Source organism: Lemur catta, chromosome 3, assembly GCF_020740605.2.
Source record: "Lemur catta isolate mLemCat1 chromosome 3, mLemCat1.pri, whole genome shotgun sequence".
In the NCBI taxonomy this organism is placed as follows: Eukaryota; Metazoa; Chordata; class Mammalia; order Primates; family Lemuridae; genus Lemur; species Lemur catta.
In genome coordinates this window covers 74,878,758-74,899,509 of record NC_059130.1, presented here as the reverse complement: position 1 = coordinate 74,899,509, position 20,752 = coordinate 74,878,758, and the positions used below count along the sequence as shown (strand labels likewise).

Genomic DNA, 20,752 nt, shown 5'->3' with positions numbered 1-20,752 from the left:
TAGGGCTCTTCAAGGCTGAGAAAGAACTCTGAGAGATAACAAGTTAGGCCACAGATGTGTTAATTAAAACAAAAACAAAGGGGGTAGTTGTGTTGTGAGTTTCCTTTTCAAGGGGGCAATTAGGTGTTGTGAGTTTATTTCTCTTATTTTCTGTTAGATAGTTTATTTTTCTCTGTTAGATAGGTTGTTGGTAAGACCACCTTCCACAAAAGAAACTTAGTGAAGCACTGAGAAGCCAAAAAGAATTTCTGATTTGTCACAATTCCCAGTGAAACATTTTCCTCTGCTGTAGAGAAGTCAGAATAAAAACATAGGAGAGAACTTTTGGCTTTTCTGATGTTTTCATCTTCTAAAATCCCCTACCTATTGTTCTTAGAAAACTACCCTTCAATCAAACCTGTGCCTGCACCCAATCAGCCTTTTTAAAAAATTTCCGAAGACCCATAGGAACCTTGTCATGGGAAATACATGATATGTTTCTCAAAGAGAGTTGCATGGGCCACATTGCTCATTATACAAGCCTTTGATATCTTGGTGACACTTAAGGATGCTTCAAGTTGTGATTTCTTTCTGACCCCAAAAGTAATTAAAAAAAAAAAAAGAATTTGAGCACTGAAATCAGAATGACTGAATAAATAGAGCTTGAGGCACTCTCAGGGATGCAGAGCTTAGAACCGTCTTCAGAAATGTCTTCCCTCAGCTGGGAGAATTGTGCTTTTAATGTCATCTCTGGCATCTTTTAATTATCAGGAGGGAGGAGATGGGCAAGGCTGCACCAGGACTCTTTTGAATTCAGACTGAAAGAAGTTAGATGCCAAGGCTGCTCACTCCACCCTGGGCAGAAGCTGTCATTAGCAGTGTCCTGACAGCCTTTATGACTAGACAGCGCTGGCCAGAACCCTTGAGAATATGAAAGGAGCAGAGAGAAGTCATTCACGACATTCACCCCTGTGTTACAGCCTCAAAGCGTCTGCTAATCAAAATCCCAAACGTTGTGCAAAGGCAACAGTGACACATCTTGGAGGCTCTTAAAGAAACCTAAACATTATTGCATCATCTATTGGAAGGAATCAAGTAGAGACCAGTTACTGTGCATTTTTCTGGCTCAATGAAATAAAGCTCCTTCGTATTTGTTGCCTAGGAGCCTCAGAAATTAGTGGACACACCTTGAAGTTTTACAAACCCTAGGTAGTTTTTAATTGTCCTTGCAGTGTTTCCTCCTTTGAGATTTACCCAGCTGAATAAAAAGAAGACACACAATCGAAGGCCATTGCTTTTATTCCATCTTTTAAGCCTATTACAGTTACCGGTTTACTTTAATCATCTCTAAACAAGGGAAGAAACTCTCTTAGAAAATTGGGCAACCTGAGTTCAAAATGTGAAAAACTGACACTCTTTTCTTTTTAAGTTTCCCAGGTGGTACCGAAATCATTCCAACATGATAGTCAGAGTCAGAATTCTGGGCTTCTAATTGCTTCCATCTTTAAAGAACGCCTTACTCCTGGTAAGAAAATACCACTCAGGCTTTTGCAGTAGTCTTTAGTAATTGCCCATTTTAACCCTCCAGGCTGAAAAATCACATCAGGCAAAAGAGTCTGGCTAATAAGATATGCCAGGCCAGGTGAGGTGGCTCATGCCTTTAATCCTAGCACTCGGGGAGGCTGAAGTGGGAGGATCACTTGAGCTCAGGAGTTTGAAACCAGCCTGAGCAAGGGCGAGGTCCCATCTTTACTAAAAACAGAAAAATTCACCAGGCATGGTGGCACATGCCTGAGGTCCCAATTACTTGGGAGGCTGAGGTAGGAGGATCACTTGAGCCCAGGGGTCTGAGGTTGCAGTGAGCTATGATGGCACCACTGCACTCTAGCTAGGGCGACAGAGCAAGACTTTGTCTCAAAAAAAAAAAAAAAAAAAGATATGCCATATGCTTTCCATAGGAAAATAATTGACATAGTACAAAGATCTGCTTAAAATTGAATTTAATAAGTGGTTAGGTAGACTTTGCCAGCTTTTGCCATGTGTTGTATACATGTTCATTTTAATAGTTTCTGGGGCTCAAGACCCAAAACCTTCCTTCTAAAAAAATATTATCTATTATCTAATACCACGTGCTAGGAGTTTTATATACATCATCTTCCTCAATCTTCAAAACAACCTGGTTAGATAAGTGTTGTGTATCTATTTTATAGCTGAGAAAACTGAAGCTCAGAGAGGTTGAGGAACTTGTTTGAGATCACACAGCTGCTAAGTGACAATGTAAAATTCAAATCCTCTTCTTTCAAAATCCTGAAGGCTGTGTTCTTTTTCTTATACAAACCTATTTTATTTGTTAGTGTGACTGAGTATTATTCTGTTGATGAGCATACCTAAATGTTCTAAGCTTAAAAAATATTAATTAAAAAAAATTTTTTTGAGATAGAGTCTCACTCTGTCATCTAGACTAGAATATAGTGGCACCATCATAGCTCACTATAACCTTGAACTCCTGGGCTCAAACAATCCTCCTGCCTCAGCCTCCTGAGTAGCTAAGACTACAGTCGTTCACCGCCATGTCTGGCTCATTTTGTAATTTTTTTTATGGAGATGGGGTCTTGCTCTATTGCCCAGGCTAATCTCAAACTCTTGGCCTCAAGTGATCCTCTTGCCTTGGCCTCCCAAAGTGCTGGGATTACAGGCGTGAGCCACCATGCCTGACCTTCTAAAGATATTAGATCAGGTTGTACAATGGGCAATTATAACTCTAACTAGAAATTTTAAATTGAGAAACTTTACACAACTGGTAAACCTTGCATAGAAATCTGGCAAGAATAGTAAAAGAACTTTTGCAGGTTTTATTGATATTCTTTGCACTTTCATTTATTTATTGAGCACATACTCATTAAGCAACTCCGATGTGCTAGGCACTGTTCTATGTGCTGCGCCATCGGCAGTGAAACCAATGAGCAAAGATCCTATCTTCGTGGAGCTTCCATTTTAGGTAGACAGGGGAGAAATGCAATAAACAAAACAAGGAAAGTCAGGCAGTGGTTAAGTATTATAAAAAACATGAAGCAAGGTAAGGGCACTCTGAATTTGTAGCTGTACATCAATTATGAGCCAAAGGCTTAGGTTCAGTACAAATCCTAATTACAGATGCCTGCACAGACCTGCACCTTGATATTCCTGTGAAAAGCGTGGAGGCTGGAACTCACCACAACTCTCTTAGATAAGTAGTGTTATCTCTATTTTACAGAAGAGAAAATCTGAGTCTTGCCAAGTTCATAATTATGACCCAAGATCACAGAGCTGATATGTGGCAGAGTACGAGTCAGACCCAAGTATCTCAAGCTGTGCTCTTGGTTGCATTGTTCTACTGCTTAGAACCCTTTGCCTGGCACCATGATAACTCGGGGGCTCCTTATCCTCTTCCAGGCATTAATGCCCAAGGCTGTGTGGCAGCCAGTGCCCCCTATTAGTTGCTTGACATTTTCAGCAATAGCTCTGTAGCCCTAGGAAAACATAATTCTGTATCTAACTTCAGAGTGAGCTAGAGCTACACAGGGCCCTGTCTGCCAATTTAGCCTGGACACCCTCAAGTGTAGGTTAGGCATAGCTGGGAAATAACTAAGGTGGGGCTAAGACAGTGTCAGCCACATGGTGAGTATCCAATAAATGCTCGCCAAAGGGAGGGAGGGACTGAGGAAGGAGGATAGAAGGAAACCAATACCCAGCACAGCTGTAAAACAAATTCCAATATGATAAGTCATGTCTCAATTATCTTCTATATTTGAAAATAGGGTTTCTCAAGTACCAGGGAGAAAACATGATAAGACTGGTGGGTAATACATATTCAGTAAATTATGTTAATTATTTGAAGATTTCAGGAGATTAATTCAACTTCAAAATGCAAGAAAAGCATTGGTGTTATAAGTATGAGTGCAAGATATATGGCAATTTTGATTTCTTTCTTATAACATATATTATTCTAAGTAGAGTGACTGTCCTTTTTTGGCAGAAAAAAGGATTCATGAATAATGAATTTTGAAGAATGATGACAAATGACATGTAAATTCTGTTTCACACAGAAGGTTAAAAAATATGCATGTACAAGCTGACCACATTTGCCAGAGATGCACTTCTAGGAACCCATTGACATATACATGTAGCACAATTTTCTCAAACAAAAAATTGATGGGTTAATCAGGCAGTTTGGAAGAGCAGTCACTTTACAGCCCAGGGTAGAGGTTAATTTTGCTTCCCCCTTCCCATTTTCTTTGAGACCTTTGCTTTGAGCAGAATAGAGAGAATGGTCACTGTAGCATCACATGAACACTAATGCTCAGTTAAAATTATTTTTCTTTTCTTTTATTAGACAACGGGCAAGACATTGGACTTTTGTCAGGAATGGTCATCTTTGCTGTTATGTTGTCAATTCTTTCTTTAGTTGGGATATTTAATAGATCGCTCCGAACTGGGTAGGTTTTTGTAAAATTTCTGTTTTTTGATTAAGACCATATATATTTGTGTGTGTGTATGTGTGCCTGTGTGTGTGTTTGCAGCCCATCAAAACGTAGTCATTTCAGTTATTTACTAGAAAAATCCATCAACCTTTGTATATGGAAAAAGGAAAATAAAAGGAATAAATGTTTAATGAGTACCTACCCATGCTACACTCTTTACGAATATCATTCATTTAATCCTGAAAGTGACCCTGCCAGAAAAACTCTATGGCCTATTTTACGCATGACTTAAATGAGGCTTAAAGAGTAAGTCTTCCAGCCCACGGTCACTGAGCACTAAGCCAGGAGTCCGGACACAGCTGGTGTGCAAGCCCACGTTCTCTCCTTTACTACAGAGCCTTTTCCATTGTGCCTCAATTTATCTACAGTGCCTGGTTCTTTAAAGTGATTACATCATAATCTGCCTTGAATTCTACCCAAACAAACCAGCTGAATCAATGGAAAGAGAAGTGTGGCAATGTTTGAATTTGTCACTTTGTTACCAATTGTGTTGGTCTTTTAGCATCCAGCCCTGAAGCCCCTTCTGCCTGGCCTCTTTCAATCAGTTCTTTTTTTATCCCCCCATCAACATGATATTAGCAAAGATTTATGCCTGTTTATTGAAAATGAGATTTTGAGGAAAACGAAGGCTTTGATTGTAAATTTTACTAGATGCATTGAATATTTCTAATCTGTTATCAGACTAGAGTTGCTTGATGTAGCAGTCTCCCAGTCTATCCAATTATTCACAATTTGGACACTTTTGAATGTTCTTTGCCAAATTGGCACTGAGTTTCTCTTGCTTGCCATCACTTGCTTCATGAGATAATCTTTCTTTTAAATTTATAATCAAAATGCAGTAGAAGGATTTTAAATGAGCTATTCTAAATAAAGTATGCTAATGGTTTCTTATCTATGTAGGCTTTTTCCTTAGAACTTAATATTTTAAAATTTAAATTACACCTTAATAAACATATTTCTAATACCCTTGTGAGGTGGGAAAATTAATATGAAATTTTATTTTAAGTTGCTCTAAAATATACTTGATCATAAAGTCCCTTGAAATATCTTAAGGTTCAAACTAATACCCATAAAAAATATTAATACTTGTGTTATTATCCAAAGATGTCCTAGTCAGTGTGAAATGTTAAATAACATTAAGTTTGTAATTAAGAATAACTTAAAAACTAACTTTTAGTTGGTAATAACAAGTAAGGAAATAAGATACTTCTTGGCTAATATAATTATTTAAATAATTACTCTTTTTAAAAAAGATGAAACAAGAGGTAATTTCTATATATTTATTTTACATATGAACAGACACTGTTATTTAATATAACCATACACTAGTTATAAAAGCCTCACTTCAGAAACAGAACTGGAAAAGAGTGGGCATTTCATTTTAAATACAGTGAATCCAAGAGTAGGTAAATATCCATAAATATGTTCTCACTGTATCAGCATGCTGTGTAAAAACTTTACTACAATAGCATGAACTTGCTAATTTGGTCTAATTTTAAATACAGAAAAAGTGTGAATTAGAAAAAAACTGAATCATAAAATATTGTATAAATATACATAAAGAAATTATTTTTACCTTCAAGTCCAAGGTCAAATTGAGCTAGCAAAATTCACTCAGCCATTTCAGTTGTTCCTTAGTAAAAGTCCTTAGAGAACCTGTTTAAACACGTAAATTTGATTTGTTGTTAACAGGTCCATTGTTAACCTGCAAGAATGTGTTTATTCTCTTTTAAATCCTTGGTACAACCTGTTTGCTCAAATCAGTTTGCACTGTCAATGCAGAAAGTGTTTTTAAACAACACGGCAGCGCTAAGGGGTAGCTTGGCAGAGGAAGTGGGATGTTCACAGCTTCTCCCTCTTCTTTCCATCATCCCACTCCAGTGATGCTTGATAAGCACACAATCTAAGTAAAAACCAGTTCTCACTGTGCCACGCAGTGGCAAGACAAGTTCTCCAGCCTCCTACTTCATCCATAGAAAGAAAGTTTGGAGCCACCACTATCATCACCACCCTATTTGGAATAATTAAAAATTCAGAATCAGAAGAGTTCGAGTTATAAGGTTTTATTATATAATATCCTGTTCTTTAATATTCTGTGGTTTTGGTCACCTTGGAAAGTTCTACAAAATGTCTCTTAAGTTTTTCAAACTTTTCCACACTGACATCTTCTGCTTTTATAATGGTTTGCTCTACTTAACACGTATGCAGTTTCATTGCCCGGGTGGTTCTCCCACTTATCTTGAATCTGGTGTGAGTGTTTTGAAATGTTCCTGCTCATTAGAAAGAAGCAGAGCAATAGAGACCAGAGGAAAATCTGAGAAGATGTTGTTATCAATTTCCCATTTAACTTTAAGTAAGAGATGGGAACCTTAGCTCCTGCATCAGGAAATTTGATTTTTATTGCACATCCCATTCCAGTTGACTTCCTAATTCCTCTATCATTGCCTGCACCAATCCCAAAGTCATATGCTTCTTCTAATGTGTCATTTTTGTTTTTTAGAATTAAAAGAAGACTCTTATTGCTAATGCCAAAATGGCTTCATGAAGATATTCCTAATATGGAAAACAGTAATGTTGCAAAAATGCTACAGGTAACCAAGCACCATCAAACGAAAACTGAGTAGCAGTTGAGACCAAGAGTGCAGTCTAACAATTAGAGTAGAATTTCCATTTAAATAAATAAATGTGTATATATATTAACATAATTGTATATATGTATATAGAAACAAGACTGTACATTTCAAACTCTATTTTAAAAAGAGGAGAGAATGGAGTTAGGGGAAGAAATGAGAGAAGAAAGAAACAGTGCTATTCAAAAGAGAAAAGTAAAGTAGAAGATTGTGGGCCAGGTGCAAGAGTCACTTGGTGCCCAAGCAATTGGTAGCTGTCTCCAGGGACCAAGGGAGGAGGAAAGCAATGCTCAAGGGGATGAGCCTCAAAGACTCAAAGGTGCTTCAATTTTACATGAGGTGGAGAAGCAGGGGGAGCCCAAGGAGGACATCACTTCACTCTTTAGTCCCAGTGGGATGCAAGAAAATTCATGTGAGAGAACTGTGAAAGATGGTGCCACCAGGGGTGGGCCAAGTTTCCATTTTAGCAAAGAGGAGAAGGGCATGCACCATAAAGACCCTGAGGGTATAGGGTGAGTTTGCAGGTTGTGAAGTAGGGGAAGGGTCTGCTGTGTGCTGTCCTGCTACTTTCTAGCCCTTGGGGCTTGGCCGTCAAGGGGCTCAAAACCCAGTCAGTGGAACAAACACATCATCCAAGCATTGCAAAGCAGTTATGTAAGTGCAATGAGAAAAAGGAGCCCAAACATGTGATGGGAGTGGAGAGGAAACACACTGAAAGATGAGAAGGAGTTGTTCAGGAGAAAGAGAACATTCCAAGTCAAGGGGGCAACGTGAGCAAAGTTCAGGAGTGAGAACAGCATGTTGGGAAGGAAGATGAAGTATTTGAAAAACAAATAAAAGTGGCTCTCTTTGAAGCTCTGACGAGCCTATGAATCAGCTCTTTCCCCAACCTGATATCATTTGAACAAAGGGTTCTTAGGCTAAAGTAAAAGTGTTTTGAAGAGTTTGAAAACCATTGGTTGAAGTCTGAGTTCCATAACACAAGACCTTCTGTGATCTGATCCGACTCACCATTCCAGCACTATTCCAGCCACTCCTCGTGTCCAGCTTTTCAATAAAGTAATTCCCAACATGCTGCTCTTGCTAGACCTGGCAAGTACCCTGGGGAAGCTGCGTCTGAAGAAAATTCAAATGACACTTCACGCTATTTTATTTAAGATCTTCCTCTTTGCCAAACTCCCTTGCTATTCTGGGCTCCTGGAATTAGAGGTGAACCATAGGGTTTCCTTCAAATAAGGTTTTGTTTTCTGCCCAGGAGTCTACGGAATGGGAGCTTAGGCGGCTTGGGCTGCTCTGACAGAATATCATAGGCTGGGTAGTTGAAACAGCAAACATTTATTTCTCACAGTTCCGGAGGCTGGGAAGTTCAAGATCAAGGAGCCAGACAATTCAGTTCCTGGTGAGGGCTCTCTTAGGGACGACTACCTATTCACACGGCAGAGAGAAAGACCGGCTCTCTCCTTTCTCTTTTTCACTAATCCCATTCATGAAGGCTCCACCCTCGTCACCTAATTACCTCCCAAAGGCCCCACCTCCAAATAACACTGCCTTGGCTTCAACATATGAGGAGGGGGATGCACACAAAGAGGGGGCTATAATTTTGTTATTGTGTTGGGTGGAAGTTACTTGCCCTGAGTGGTGAGCCGTCAGCTGGAAGGCCTTGAGTCCATGTCTCTTCGAGAAAAGTCATCAAGCTAAAACTTTGATGCACCCTCCCGATCATCACTGACATGTCTGAATTGTGAGTAGCCACAACTGTGGCTACTTCACTCTTTAGTCCCAGTGGGATGCAAGAACATTGTGAGTAGCCGTACACCTTTAGAATGTAGCACCAAGAATTTATCACAACCTCATTCTCAATATGTATGCAAAATAGAGTTCTCCCCTCCTTTCTCTTATTTACACCGCAAAATATTTTCTTGTACTTAGGTTCCATAATATTAAGAAGTAGTCCAACATATTCCAAAATCCAATTTTTAAAATGCCCTAAAATAATATACAAGTTAATATGCAAGGTTTGTCTTTCTCCTTAAATCTTTTGAGCCAAGAAATATGCTTAAGAAATGGATTATTTTTATTATTCCTTTCCTTCAGTTTCTCATGGGAGAATTTCATAAAGATTTGGAAGCAGGAAGGATAATAAAAGACAAAAGAAGGAAATCACAGGGCAAGACAAACAGTGTGAGACAAGGGAGGGGGAAGGGAAGTTGAGAGAAAGCAAAATTCTAGTCCTTATTCAGCTACCCAGTTTGGCCCCTTTAAATGTCTTTTTTAAAATAAAACAACGTCTTTTTGTTTTCCTTAGGAAAAAAGTGAATTTATGAATAATAATTCCAGTGATCAGGTCCTATATGTTGATCCTGTGATTACAGAGATAGAAATCTTTCTCCCAGAACACAACAAGCCCACGGAGTACAAGAAGGAAAGGAATACGGAATCCCTGGACACAAAAGACTACCTGGAAAAATCACTGTTCGCCAATACTACAGTTGTATATCTTCCTGATCTCAACACTGGATATAAACCCCAGATTTCAAATTTTCTCCGTGGGGAAAACAATCTCTGCAGTAATGATGAAATGGATTCCTCAACTCTTAAACCAACAGTTGATTCCTTCGACCTGGGGAGGAATCCAAGGTTAAGAAAATGTCCTAATTTTGCTTTTTCTGTCTCAAGTATGAATTCACTAAGCAACACACTTTTTCTTGAAGGATTAAGCCTCATTTTAAATCCAGATGAATGCAGTCCTCCTGACATACAAAACTCAATAGAGGGAGAAACCACCATGCTTTTGGAAAAGGATTCACCCGATGAAACTGTAACAGAACAGACTCTGCTGCCCGATGAATTCGTCTCCTGTTTGGGGCTCATGAATGAGGAGTTGCCATCTATTAATTCTTATTTTCCACAAAATATTTTGGAAAGCCACTTCAGTAGGATTTCCATCTTGAAAAAGTAGAGCTGTGTGGTCAAAATTAATATGGGAAAGTTACCTTTCAATTGGAAGTTGGATCTTCCCCTCAGTAAATTCTTTCTCATTTTTTAAAATTAGAGAATTAAGATCCAAAGATGGAACATGCTTTGTAGTTACACACACACACACACACACACACACATGCACACACACACACACACACAGCATTATTAGGGATATCACCTATATCTTTTACAAAGTATCAACTATTTCCTCTTAATTTCCCTCATTGAAAAATAGAACAATTTTCTCTGTTGTATAAAAAAAGAATAAGTCATACAAAATTTGCAGTAGTAAAATAAATGCTGAAAACAATTCTTTAAAGTCTAAACACTAGTATTTGCTTGCAAAGGGAGAAGCAAATTTAATTCTTCATTTTATCACTTAAAATTCTCTTGAGTAGATAAAAATATAACCCCCCAAAACAAGTAAGTAAAGGACAGAATCAGAGGACAATTAATTAGCATGTTTGCTGTATTATTTTGTCCACTACTTTCCATGCAGATTACGGGATTTGATCTTTCCTTAGTGGGATTCTGGGACAAGAGAGCTGTGAAACAGTGATGTGGGGAAATCATGAGGCTGCCGTCTTCACTGAAGTTACGAGTGATGGCCTTGTTCCCCGCGGCACGGTTGGCATATCATTTACACCATAGTAGGATACATGAGAGGCAGCAGATGCAGGATCAGCAAGATGTAACTTTTTTTTTGTTATCAACTATGTATTAGATATATGTCAGAAAATTGTTAAAACAGGTCTTTGTGCAAATCTGGGATGGCAAATACTTGCTGCACCTGCCACTGTCCGGAATCCCAAGTCTCCTGCACTTATCAGTAGCTGCTCCCCACGTGCCGTTCTGCTGACTCTATAGTGGTCTCAGGATCCTCTCAAGCAGTGCTCTTGATGGCTAGATCGATAAGGACGGGGACAGGAGATGAACTCTATCTGCCAATAAGGTCAATATTGCAAAGTGGTTGATCTTAAAAACATAAAATGTATACCTTAAGCTGAGAAATGGTACCCAGCAGACTTCTCTATTCTGATTAATATTTATGGTCAAGGAAAAATTTTTCTAATGATTGGAATGGGTTAAAATGGGGTAGCTTACCCATTGAATTCCTCTTCCTCCTCTAACAATTATCAACAATAAGAATTTAGACTTAATTTTATTATAACAAATTAAGCAGTTAATCAAAACGTGAGCAATTGTCTACTATGTATTTAACACATGAGCAAGCTATTTTGTTTTAAGCATTTTTTATTAAAAAAAATTTAAAAGCAGTTTCATTGTCATTAAGTGTCCCCAAAATGAGGATGACCGTACATGCTAGTTTGCTCTGGTTTTTGTCCACTGTCCCAGTGTTAATTATGACCAGGAGTTCATCCCATTTGGATGATAAATCACAGGGTCACTCTGTCTATGAAGAGTGTTTTTTTTTTTTCATTTTTATTTCAGGATATTATGAGGGTACAAACATTTTGGTTACATTTTATGACTTTGCCTCACCCAAACAAGGATTAGAAGCTTGCCCTTCCCCTCTACATTCTCACCACATCCATTAGTTGAGTTTACCCACCCCAACCTCCTAATCCCTGGAGAATATTACTACCAGTTGAGCACCATAGTGTTGATCAGTTAGTGCCAATTTGACGGTGAATACATGTGAAGCCTATTCTTCCATTCTTGTGATACCTCACTTTGAAGGATGGGTTCAAGCTCTATCCAGGAAAATATAAGACATGCTAGATCACTGTGGTTTCTTATAATTGAGTAATATTCCATTGTATACATATACCAAATTTTAATAATCCACTCATAAATTGATGGGCACTTGGGTTGTTTCCACATCCTTGCAATAGTGAATTGTGCTGCCATAAACATTTGGGTGCAGATGTCTTTATTATAGAATGTGTTTTGCTCTTTTGGGTAGATGCCTAATAGTGCTGTTACTGGATAGAATGGTATTTCTATTTTTAGCTCTTTGAGGTATCTCCAAATTCTTTTCCACAGAGGTTGCATTAATTTGCAGTCCCACCAGCAGTGTAAGAGTGTTCCCGTCTCTCCACATCCTCGCCAGCATGTGTTGTTTGGGATTTTTTTGACAAAGACCAATCTCACTGGGGTTACATGATATCTCATTGTGGTTTTGATCTGCATTTCTCTAATGATTAGAGATGCTGAGCATTTTTTTATATGTTTGCTGGCCATTATTCTGTCTTCTTTTGAAAAGTTTCTCTTCGTTTCCTTTGCTCACTTATCGATGGGGTTGTTTGATTTTTTCTTGTTGACTTTTTAAAGTTCTAGATTGATTATATGAAGACTATTTAATGTCCAGCATAAATTCATCAGTATTTATCTTTTTTGCACTGACAACCCCCTTTTACTGTATGTCATTTACTAAGGCCATTTTACTCCAAAATAGAACATTACTATTCACGATGTAAAAAAACCTACCCCAGGTGTGAAATCCTATTCTGTTTATCCTAAAATATGTATATGTGTTATACTTTGCATATTCTGAAAGGGATATATTTTAAATCACTAATGAAATGCTAATCTTAAATATCTTGACTTATAAATTATCATATGCCTTTGCTTTATTCTTCTCCAAAGGGAGAATAATGCAAGGAGGCAGGTAGTATTTGAGATAGAAATAGCAAAAGACTACAATAAATCTTTGATGTTTACAAACTTGATGAAGACATCTGGTAACATGTGAAGTATATTTTCACAGTGGGTTTCACCATAATTGTAATCTATCGCACATCAAAGAAGCTTTTGTCAAGTTTAAAGGATTATATAATAGCATTATTTGATCTTCTGCAAATGCTTCCACTACAGTGAGTGCCTCCTTTAGAACTCCTCCTTCTTGCTCCCTGGAGTGGGCAGGGAGCTTCTTTCTCATTCTATGGTGTCTTCCCCACACCACATCCCTATTTAGCACATGGGAAACGCTTCTGCTTCCGTCTTTGCCATTAGCCCTTGCTGGTCCCAATGGACTAGACAGTGAGGCTATACCTGCAGAGGGAGCAATGTACCTGTCATTGCTCCAGCTCACAGGAAAAATTTCAACTGATTTATTGCAATGCAACCATGATAAAGAGGCAAGCGTTTTCTTTCTACCATTCTTTTATTCAACAAAGATTCAATGGACTACCGAGTGCCTCTACTATGTGCAAGACACTTTGGGGGATGTGGATGTTAACAAAACCAGTCGATCCCTGCAACCCCGGGGCTTAGAATCTAGGGGCAAGATACAGGCAGTGAATGAGGACAGGTCATGCCCTTAAGGAACTTACATTGTGCTGGGGAAGGGGCTAGAAGTAGGGGATGGAGAGAGGCAGGAAAAAATAAAGAAGGAAAATGCCAGATAATAATAAGTGCTGTGTAGAGAAGTAAAAAGGGATCCTGAGATGGAGAGCCACTCGTGGCCATTTTACATGGGGTGGCCAGGAAAGATCTCTTCCAAGGAAGTGACAGGGACATTGCCATCTGAATGTCAGGTAGGAGCCAGCATGTAAAAATTAGCTGGTCGCTGACAAGTCCCTCGTATAGAAAAATTCTTGAGTGGCTAATGCCTTTACCTCTTTCTCTCCTGTGCAAATCACCGTTAGCCACCACCAACCCCACCCCACCCCGCCTCCCACCTTCACCTTCTTGAGCCAGAGTTTTCTGTAGATTCTGGGGACAAGTATCTTTTCATCTTTTCATCTAGTTCTTGGGCCTATTATTAACTTTCTTTCTCTGAGTCTCACAATCTTTGTAAGTTGCTGATTCCTAAATGGGCACATCCTGCTTATTGGTGTGGGTAAAGAGGAAGAAGGAAGAGAGAGAGAAAAGTCCTCCCAAGGTACCATTCACAGGGAGGCAGGGGAGAGAAATATAAAGGGGAAAAAGGCAGATTATTACTTAGCAATGCTGAAACAAAATGGAGTGCCACAGTTCTGGACCATACTAAAGCAAATGAAAGAATACCCAGTTTCCTCCTGTTCTAGTATCTTTCTGGCGCTTTATCTACCTCTGTTTCTTACATAGAAGCAATAGAAGGAAGCACAAGTAAAGTAAAATCTGAGGGTGTTTTCTTGGTGCATGTTCGTGTGTGTGTGTGTGTGTGTGTGTGCATGTGTATTTTATCTTTTTTAAAGTATTTCTTTTTTTAACCACATTTGGAAATAATATTGAAGAGAGGTTCATGAGAGGATGTGGTTCTCAGGTAATGTGGGTTGCTGTCTGGCCCTCCCGGTGTGTTTCCAGCTTCTGCTTCTCTTGTATTCTTTCTTAGTCATCCTCCCTTTGATACAGAGACAGCACATGACTGTGGCATAGGGCAAAGGTTTTCAAAAACTAATTTTAGCAATTGATTTCCCTTTTTTCCAAATGCAATCCATTGCAGAATCCCAAACTGTAAAATGGATGAAAGAAAATCTCCTGTTCAAACAGATATTGGAGGTTATATCTGTGCCCTCTGCCTGTGCCTCTGCCTCTCCCTCTCTTCTCTGCACCTACCTCTGAAGCAACATGAAAATCTGAGGCTGGGGCATCCTCTCTTCTCTACCTAGGTGGCCTGGGTCCTGGACCAGGCTTGAGAAGCCTGGAGCTAAGAATTGAATTTCACTTTCCACCTAAGCCACAAGGCTGCCAACTCAGCTACTGGGCCAGGACTCCTGCAGCTTGGTGACTTTGTATAAAGAAGCTTTCTCTCCGAGGCTGGTAACAGAGGCAGTACTATATGTACCAACTAACTTGCTTCTGTCCAATTACTTTATCATAAATGTCTGGGCTTTGTTCAAGTTGATGCTCTTTTTAAGATCACTAAGAATAAAATATTGTGCTGTGAACATAATTAGATTTTAAAAACCCAGAGATGGTTGAATTGTGCTGTGGTTTATCTCTTTATGAAGTAATTATACCAATTAAAGGAGGTGATGTTTTAATGGGAAATGTTACCCACTTGGCAGACATTATTGGTTTAAAATAAAAAGAAGTGATTACAAACAATTTATGGATCTCTCCTGGGTAAAAGAATGAAACCAATATAAGATAATTGGATTCTGATTCATAGACTGAATTGTGCACAATTTTCTTGGATGCTACAGTTAAGGCAAAATTACAAAGAACTCTAACAAAGGTTTGACAGAATGTTATTATGTCTCTTTCCCACTGCTAAGATTATACCATTAAATTCCAATTTATGTGTCATATTAGGGCTGTCTTAGCCATTTTGCTAATTTCATTTTTAAACTTAATTTAGGATAAACATTCTGCATCTTTTAAATCCTGAATTTCTATTAATTTTCTGAAGATGCATTCCCATTACGCTTATGTTCAGGAATACACATTATTATCCAATTCTTATATTAGCATTTAGCAACAAATTAAGAACTTATTCATTCTTGAATGGTCCATTTTTCTGTGGGGTAGTGAGCATTCTGGGCTAGTTTTATGAGAGGGAAAAAAAGAAAGTACTAAACTAAGCATCAGTGTTGCAGAAGCATAGTTCTTTTCCCAAGAGACTATTGGTTCAAAAATTCAAGCAAAATAAAATGCTGTTTCTAACCATCAAGGTATACCTAAAATTAGTCAGAGCACAGGAAGGAAATCATAAATAGTCAAACACTAGAACTCAAGTGTGAGATGCGGAAGTCAATAAATGTTACTGTCTTCTTTATGTTCACATCCTGCCTGAGAATTGCATTAGAAGGGAACAGGAGAGAAAGAATACCCTAGTAAAATAAAGAGAAAGCATTTTATTTTTAAACTACACAGTAATTCATGAAAATACACTTTAAAAAATTCAAGGTAATACCAGCGCAAATGGAGTGAAAAGTAATAGTTCCTGCTCACTTCCCTGCTTCTCACTGCCCACCCCCCACCAGAGGTAGTGACTCTCAAGCCAGTGTTTTCTTTCCAGTATTTTTATTTAAATGGTTAAAAGATGATATTGTTCTGTGACTTGTAATTTTTCACCTAAAAATATATCTTGGAAATCTTCACATGTCATTATATGTAGCTTTACCTTGTTTTTTAAACAATTGCATAATCGTCCATATGATAAATGTGTTATAATATATTCACCTAATTTATTCATGGACATTTCGGTTGTTTCTTATTTTTCACTATTATACCTATTTCTGCAATAAATCCTCTTGTACATATATCTTTACACATGTATGGGAATTTGGGGGTGGGGAGAGGACAGGTGCCTAAACATGGAATTGTTGGATCAAGAGATAACTTCATTTACATTTTGGTAAATATTACCAATTATATCTCTAAAAAGACTTTGCCAATATTATCAGTATTTAAAATGTTTGCCAATCTGGTGAGTGTCTTGTTTGTATTTCTTTGGAAAATGAGATTGAACATTTTCTTATATGTTTATTGCTCTTTTGTATTTCTTATTTTTTGGTTTGCATTTGTTATATATATTTTTTTGAAACAGAGTGTCACTCTGTTGCCCGGGCTAGGGTGAGTGCCGTGGCGTCAGCCTAACTCACAGCAGCCTCAAACTCCTGGGCTCAAGTAATCCTCCTGCCTCAGTCTCCCAAGTTGCTGGTACCACGGGCATGTGCCACCATGCCCGGCTAATTTTTTATATATATTTTTTTAGTTGTCCATATAATTTCTTTCTATTTTTAGTAGAGACGGGTTCTTGCTCTTGCTCAGGCTGGTCTTGAACTCCTGAGCTCCAACGATCCGCCTGCCTCAGCCACCCAGAGTGCTAGGATTACAGGCATGAGCCACCACGACCGGCCCTGCATTTATTATATTCTTTGGCCATTTTTCTATTGAGTTGTTGGCTATAGTCTTAGACATTTGCAAAAGTGTTTTATTACATATGTTTTGAATACTTTTTCCTAGCCTGTTTTTTGTTGGCTTCATTTAAATTTTTTTTTTTTTAGTTTTAGAGACAGGGTCTCATATGTTGCCCAGGCTGGAGTGCAGGAGCACTATCATAGCTCACTGTAAGCTTGAACTCTTGAACTCAAGTGATCCTCCTGCCTCAGCCTCCCAAGTAGCTAGAACTGGGAGCTCAACTTACCGCATCCAGATTGTTTGTTGTCATCTTTATGTTTTCTTTTGCTAAACAAAAGTTTTAAAGTTGTGTGTAGTCAATCTGTTGCTATTTCTTTATGACTTCTGGACTGGGTATCATGTTTAGTGCCAAAAGACAAAATTACAACAAATTGAAAGATCTTAATTGGCTTTTATTTGCAATTCTAGAATCAGGCAACACCTCGTTCTATAAAATGGAATGAATGTTCCAATGAGCTGAGCAGAGGACTTTGGTTTTACAGACAGAAAAGAGCTGAGCAAAGTAGAAACAGAAAACAAAATGCAGATTGGTTATTTCAAAGTTACTTTTCTTGTAAAGACTAAAGCGGAGGGTTAAACTTCCTTGTCATGCCAGCTAAACCTGGCCTGTTTGGGGATTTGTCTATTTTATCTCTCTCTCTCCTGATTTGTTGGAAGGTCAGCTAAAGAACTTAGTTTCAGCTTAGTGTCAGTGGAACTTCAGCATGAGAGACTCCATTTTGGTCTGATCTTTTGGGCCTAGGGCAGGAGCTCTGCCCAACCCAATGGCCTCCTGTAAATTTTATTTAACATTAGCAAAATATATTTTTGAGCTAGAATACTTAGTGGTGGTATCAAGCAATGGGACAACAGTGGGCATTAGAAGACCGCAGATCTGGCCAGGCGCAGCGGCTGATGCCTGTAATCCTAGCACTCTGGGAGGCTGAGGTGGGGGAGTTGCTTGAGCTCAGGAGTTCGAGACCAGCCTGAGCAAGAGCAAGACCTCGTCTATAGTAAAAATAGAAAAATTAGCTGGGCTTGGTGGTGTGCGTCTGTAGTCCCAGGTACTTGGGCGGCTGAGGCAGGATTACTTGGCCAAGGAGTTTGAGGTTGCTGTGAGCTATGATGCCACTGCACTCTAGCCTGGGCCACAGAGCAAGACTTTGTCTCAAAAAAAAAAAAAAAAAAGAAGAAGAAGAAGACCACAGATCTAATTAGAATCCCTCTTTCTCAGATCTTGACTATGTGGTTTCCAGCAAACCCTTAACCTCTTGAGGATTCAATTTCTTCTTCCTTTATTTAAAAAACATTTTTTCCAACCGGGTGTGATGGCTCACGCCTGTAATCCTAGCACTCTGGGAGGCTGAGGCAGGCGGATCGTTTGAGCTCAGGAGTTTGAGACCAGCCTGAGCAAGAGCGAGACCTGTCTCTACTAAAAATAGAAAGAAATTAGCTGGACGACTAAAAATATATATAAAAAATTAGCCGGGCATGGTGGCACATGCCTGTGGTACCAGCTACTTGGGAGGCTGAGGCAGTAAGATCGCTTGAGCCCAGGAGTTTGAGGTTGCTGTGAGCAAGGCTGATGCCACGGCACTCTGGCCCGGGCAACAGAGTGAGACTCTGTCCTCCCCACCAAAAAAAAACCAAAAGAAACATTTTTTTCATTTACTTCTTGTTTGTACATGTTCACGGGGTACAAGTGCAAATTTACTGCACTGTGGTGAAATCAGGGCCTTTGGTGCACACATCACTGAAGCAACACACATTGTACCTACCAGGCAACCTCCCATCATCCTCTTCTCTCTTAAAAAAGGTCACATTAATACCTTCCTCTGGCTATTTGTTGAGAGGATTAAATAAAATGACATATGAAAGCACTGGCAGAGTGCTTGGCACATAGTAGGCACTGGCGGAATTTTGATACAGCCAGAAGAGGAATGCTAAGTACCCAAGAGCAAAGGCAGAAATTGTCAGCAGACTAGTGGAGTGAAGAGAAGTTTAGGAAACAGGACTAGAAAATCCTAAAAGCATGCACTTTCAGATAGGACAGAGCTGCTCTTGTCCATCTATGAAATACCGCCAACATTAAATTCCCATCATACTCCTCATTTTACGTTTTAGTGTTCAGGATTTCATAGTAAATATGCAAAATGTGATATTCATTTAATATTGGTTGATGTGATACTTATTCCAAACCTCTTCTTATCTAGATTCATACAAAGTTCAACATTCATTTTACTCTGAGATTCAATGTACAAGATTTATTTTATCTTAGTTGTTGAACTTGGAAATCATTTGTATTTCATTCAGTGAAGAGATTAGGATTTTAAGAAATTGCCAGCTGCCAAGTATTTGAAGCTTCATTTTCTTTTTTTAGTATTCATCACACATCCCATTCAGTTTGTTACTTTGGAGACTATTTGCCTGAACAGAGGCAGCCTGTGCAGAACCCCCTGAGGGACAGGAGGGAGCTTGCTGAAGCCCAGAGCAGTGCAGAAAAGCAATTCTAACACAAAATAAATACAAATAAAGAAAACCAGAAACACTCTGCAAACACAATAAATGATAGAGTCAACCTATCCACGTCACTTTAACGAAAGGATAATTCTTAAAAGCACTCTTACCTTGTCTTTTGTATTTTGTTTCTTTTGTTCTACCAAAACGTGGAAATGCTCAGGGAAAAAAGAAACCCAGAAAAGCATATGGAACTACAAGCATAACCAACATTGTAAACAGGTGGACTAAACTTCGCTTTTTCCTTTTAAGAGCTTAGATTAAGGTCCATCAGAGCTTTTGAATTCCAACTTTACCACATGCCACGTGTGTGATGATGTTGGGTCATCACCAAAGTTTTTTAAGTCCTCTCCTTATCCTGCTTTCTGGGACAGGGATACCCTTGACTAAGTTGATGGCTCTCTCCTCCTTGAAACACTTTATTCACTTCACTCCAAGGACACCACATGCCCGTGACCTCCTTCTCTGACCACTCATTCTGTCTACTGTTCCTCCTTCTCCTAGTCTCCTTGTCACCTAAACGCTAGAGGCACCACAGTGCAGGTCTTAATTTCTCCCTTGGTGATCTGGTCCCTTCCTGTGGCTTTAAACACTGTCTACATGTTATGCAAACAGGTTAACCCAACCTCTACCCTCCAGACTCATGTATTCATCTGTGTACTTGACATCTCCATCTGTACGTCATTGAGACATGTAAGATCCCATCCTTCTCTTCTCACAGATGTCCGCCTCTCAGTAAATAGTATTGCCATTTCTCCAGGTGCTCAAAAATCTTGTAACTAGCCTTGACTTTTTCTTGTTCTCTCACTCCTCACATCTACTCTGTCAGAAAATCCTATCAATCCTACCTTCAAAATATATTCAGAAATTAAATAACTTCGTATCTCTTCAACTCAGCCACCCTAGCTCAAACCACCATCATCTTTTGCAAAAGCCTCCCCAGATCTATTTGCACTACAGTAACTAGATGATCCTGCTAAAACAATACTTGTTTGTTCCACACCTGCCAATGGCTCCCCATCCCACACACAATAGGAATCTGAGTCACTACAATGACCTATGAGGCTGACAACCCAAAATAAGTGAGTGAGACAAAGATCTCAGTGAATGGAGGTTTATTAATCCAAGGTTTGGGGATGTACCTGGGAAAAAACACAAGCTGCAGACGCATCTGTAACTGTTTTTTCCCAGCAGAGATTTGGAAACTCAGTATTTAAAGGGGAGAGGGCACACAGGAAGGAAAAGGAGGAGGGGTATGACTAGTGAGGCAAATGGTTACATTCTTGTGAGGCCACGGAAATCTATATTCTACATAAGTTAAAGTGAATGTTCGAA

At 39.0% G+C, this 20,752-nt stretch overlaps 1 protein-coding gene across 1 annotated transcript in view; it reads left to right on the top strand.

The window, feature by feature from the left end:
• The window catches only part of IL23R (interleukin 23 receptor), a 60,283-nt gene extending 50,195 nt beyond the window's left edge, over positions 1–10,088 (top strand). Inside the window, exons 7-10 of the mRNA XM_045547792.1 lie at positions 1,409–1,504; positions 4,352–4,454; positions 7,000–7,090; positions 9,435–10,088. Coding sequence (XP_045403748.1) covers positions 1,409–1,504; positions 4,352–4,454; positions 7,000–7,090; positions 9,435–10,088 — 944 coding nt within the window. The remainder of the gene's footprint in view (positions 1–1,408; positions 1,505–4,351; positions 4,455–6,999; positions 7,091–9,434) is intronic.
• The last annotated feature ends 10,664 nt before the right edge of the window (positions 10,089–20,752 follow it).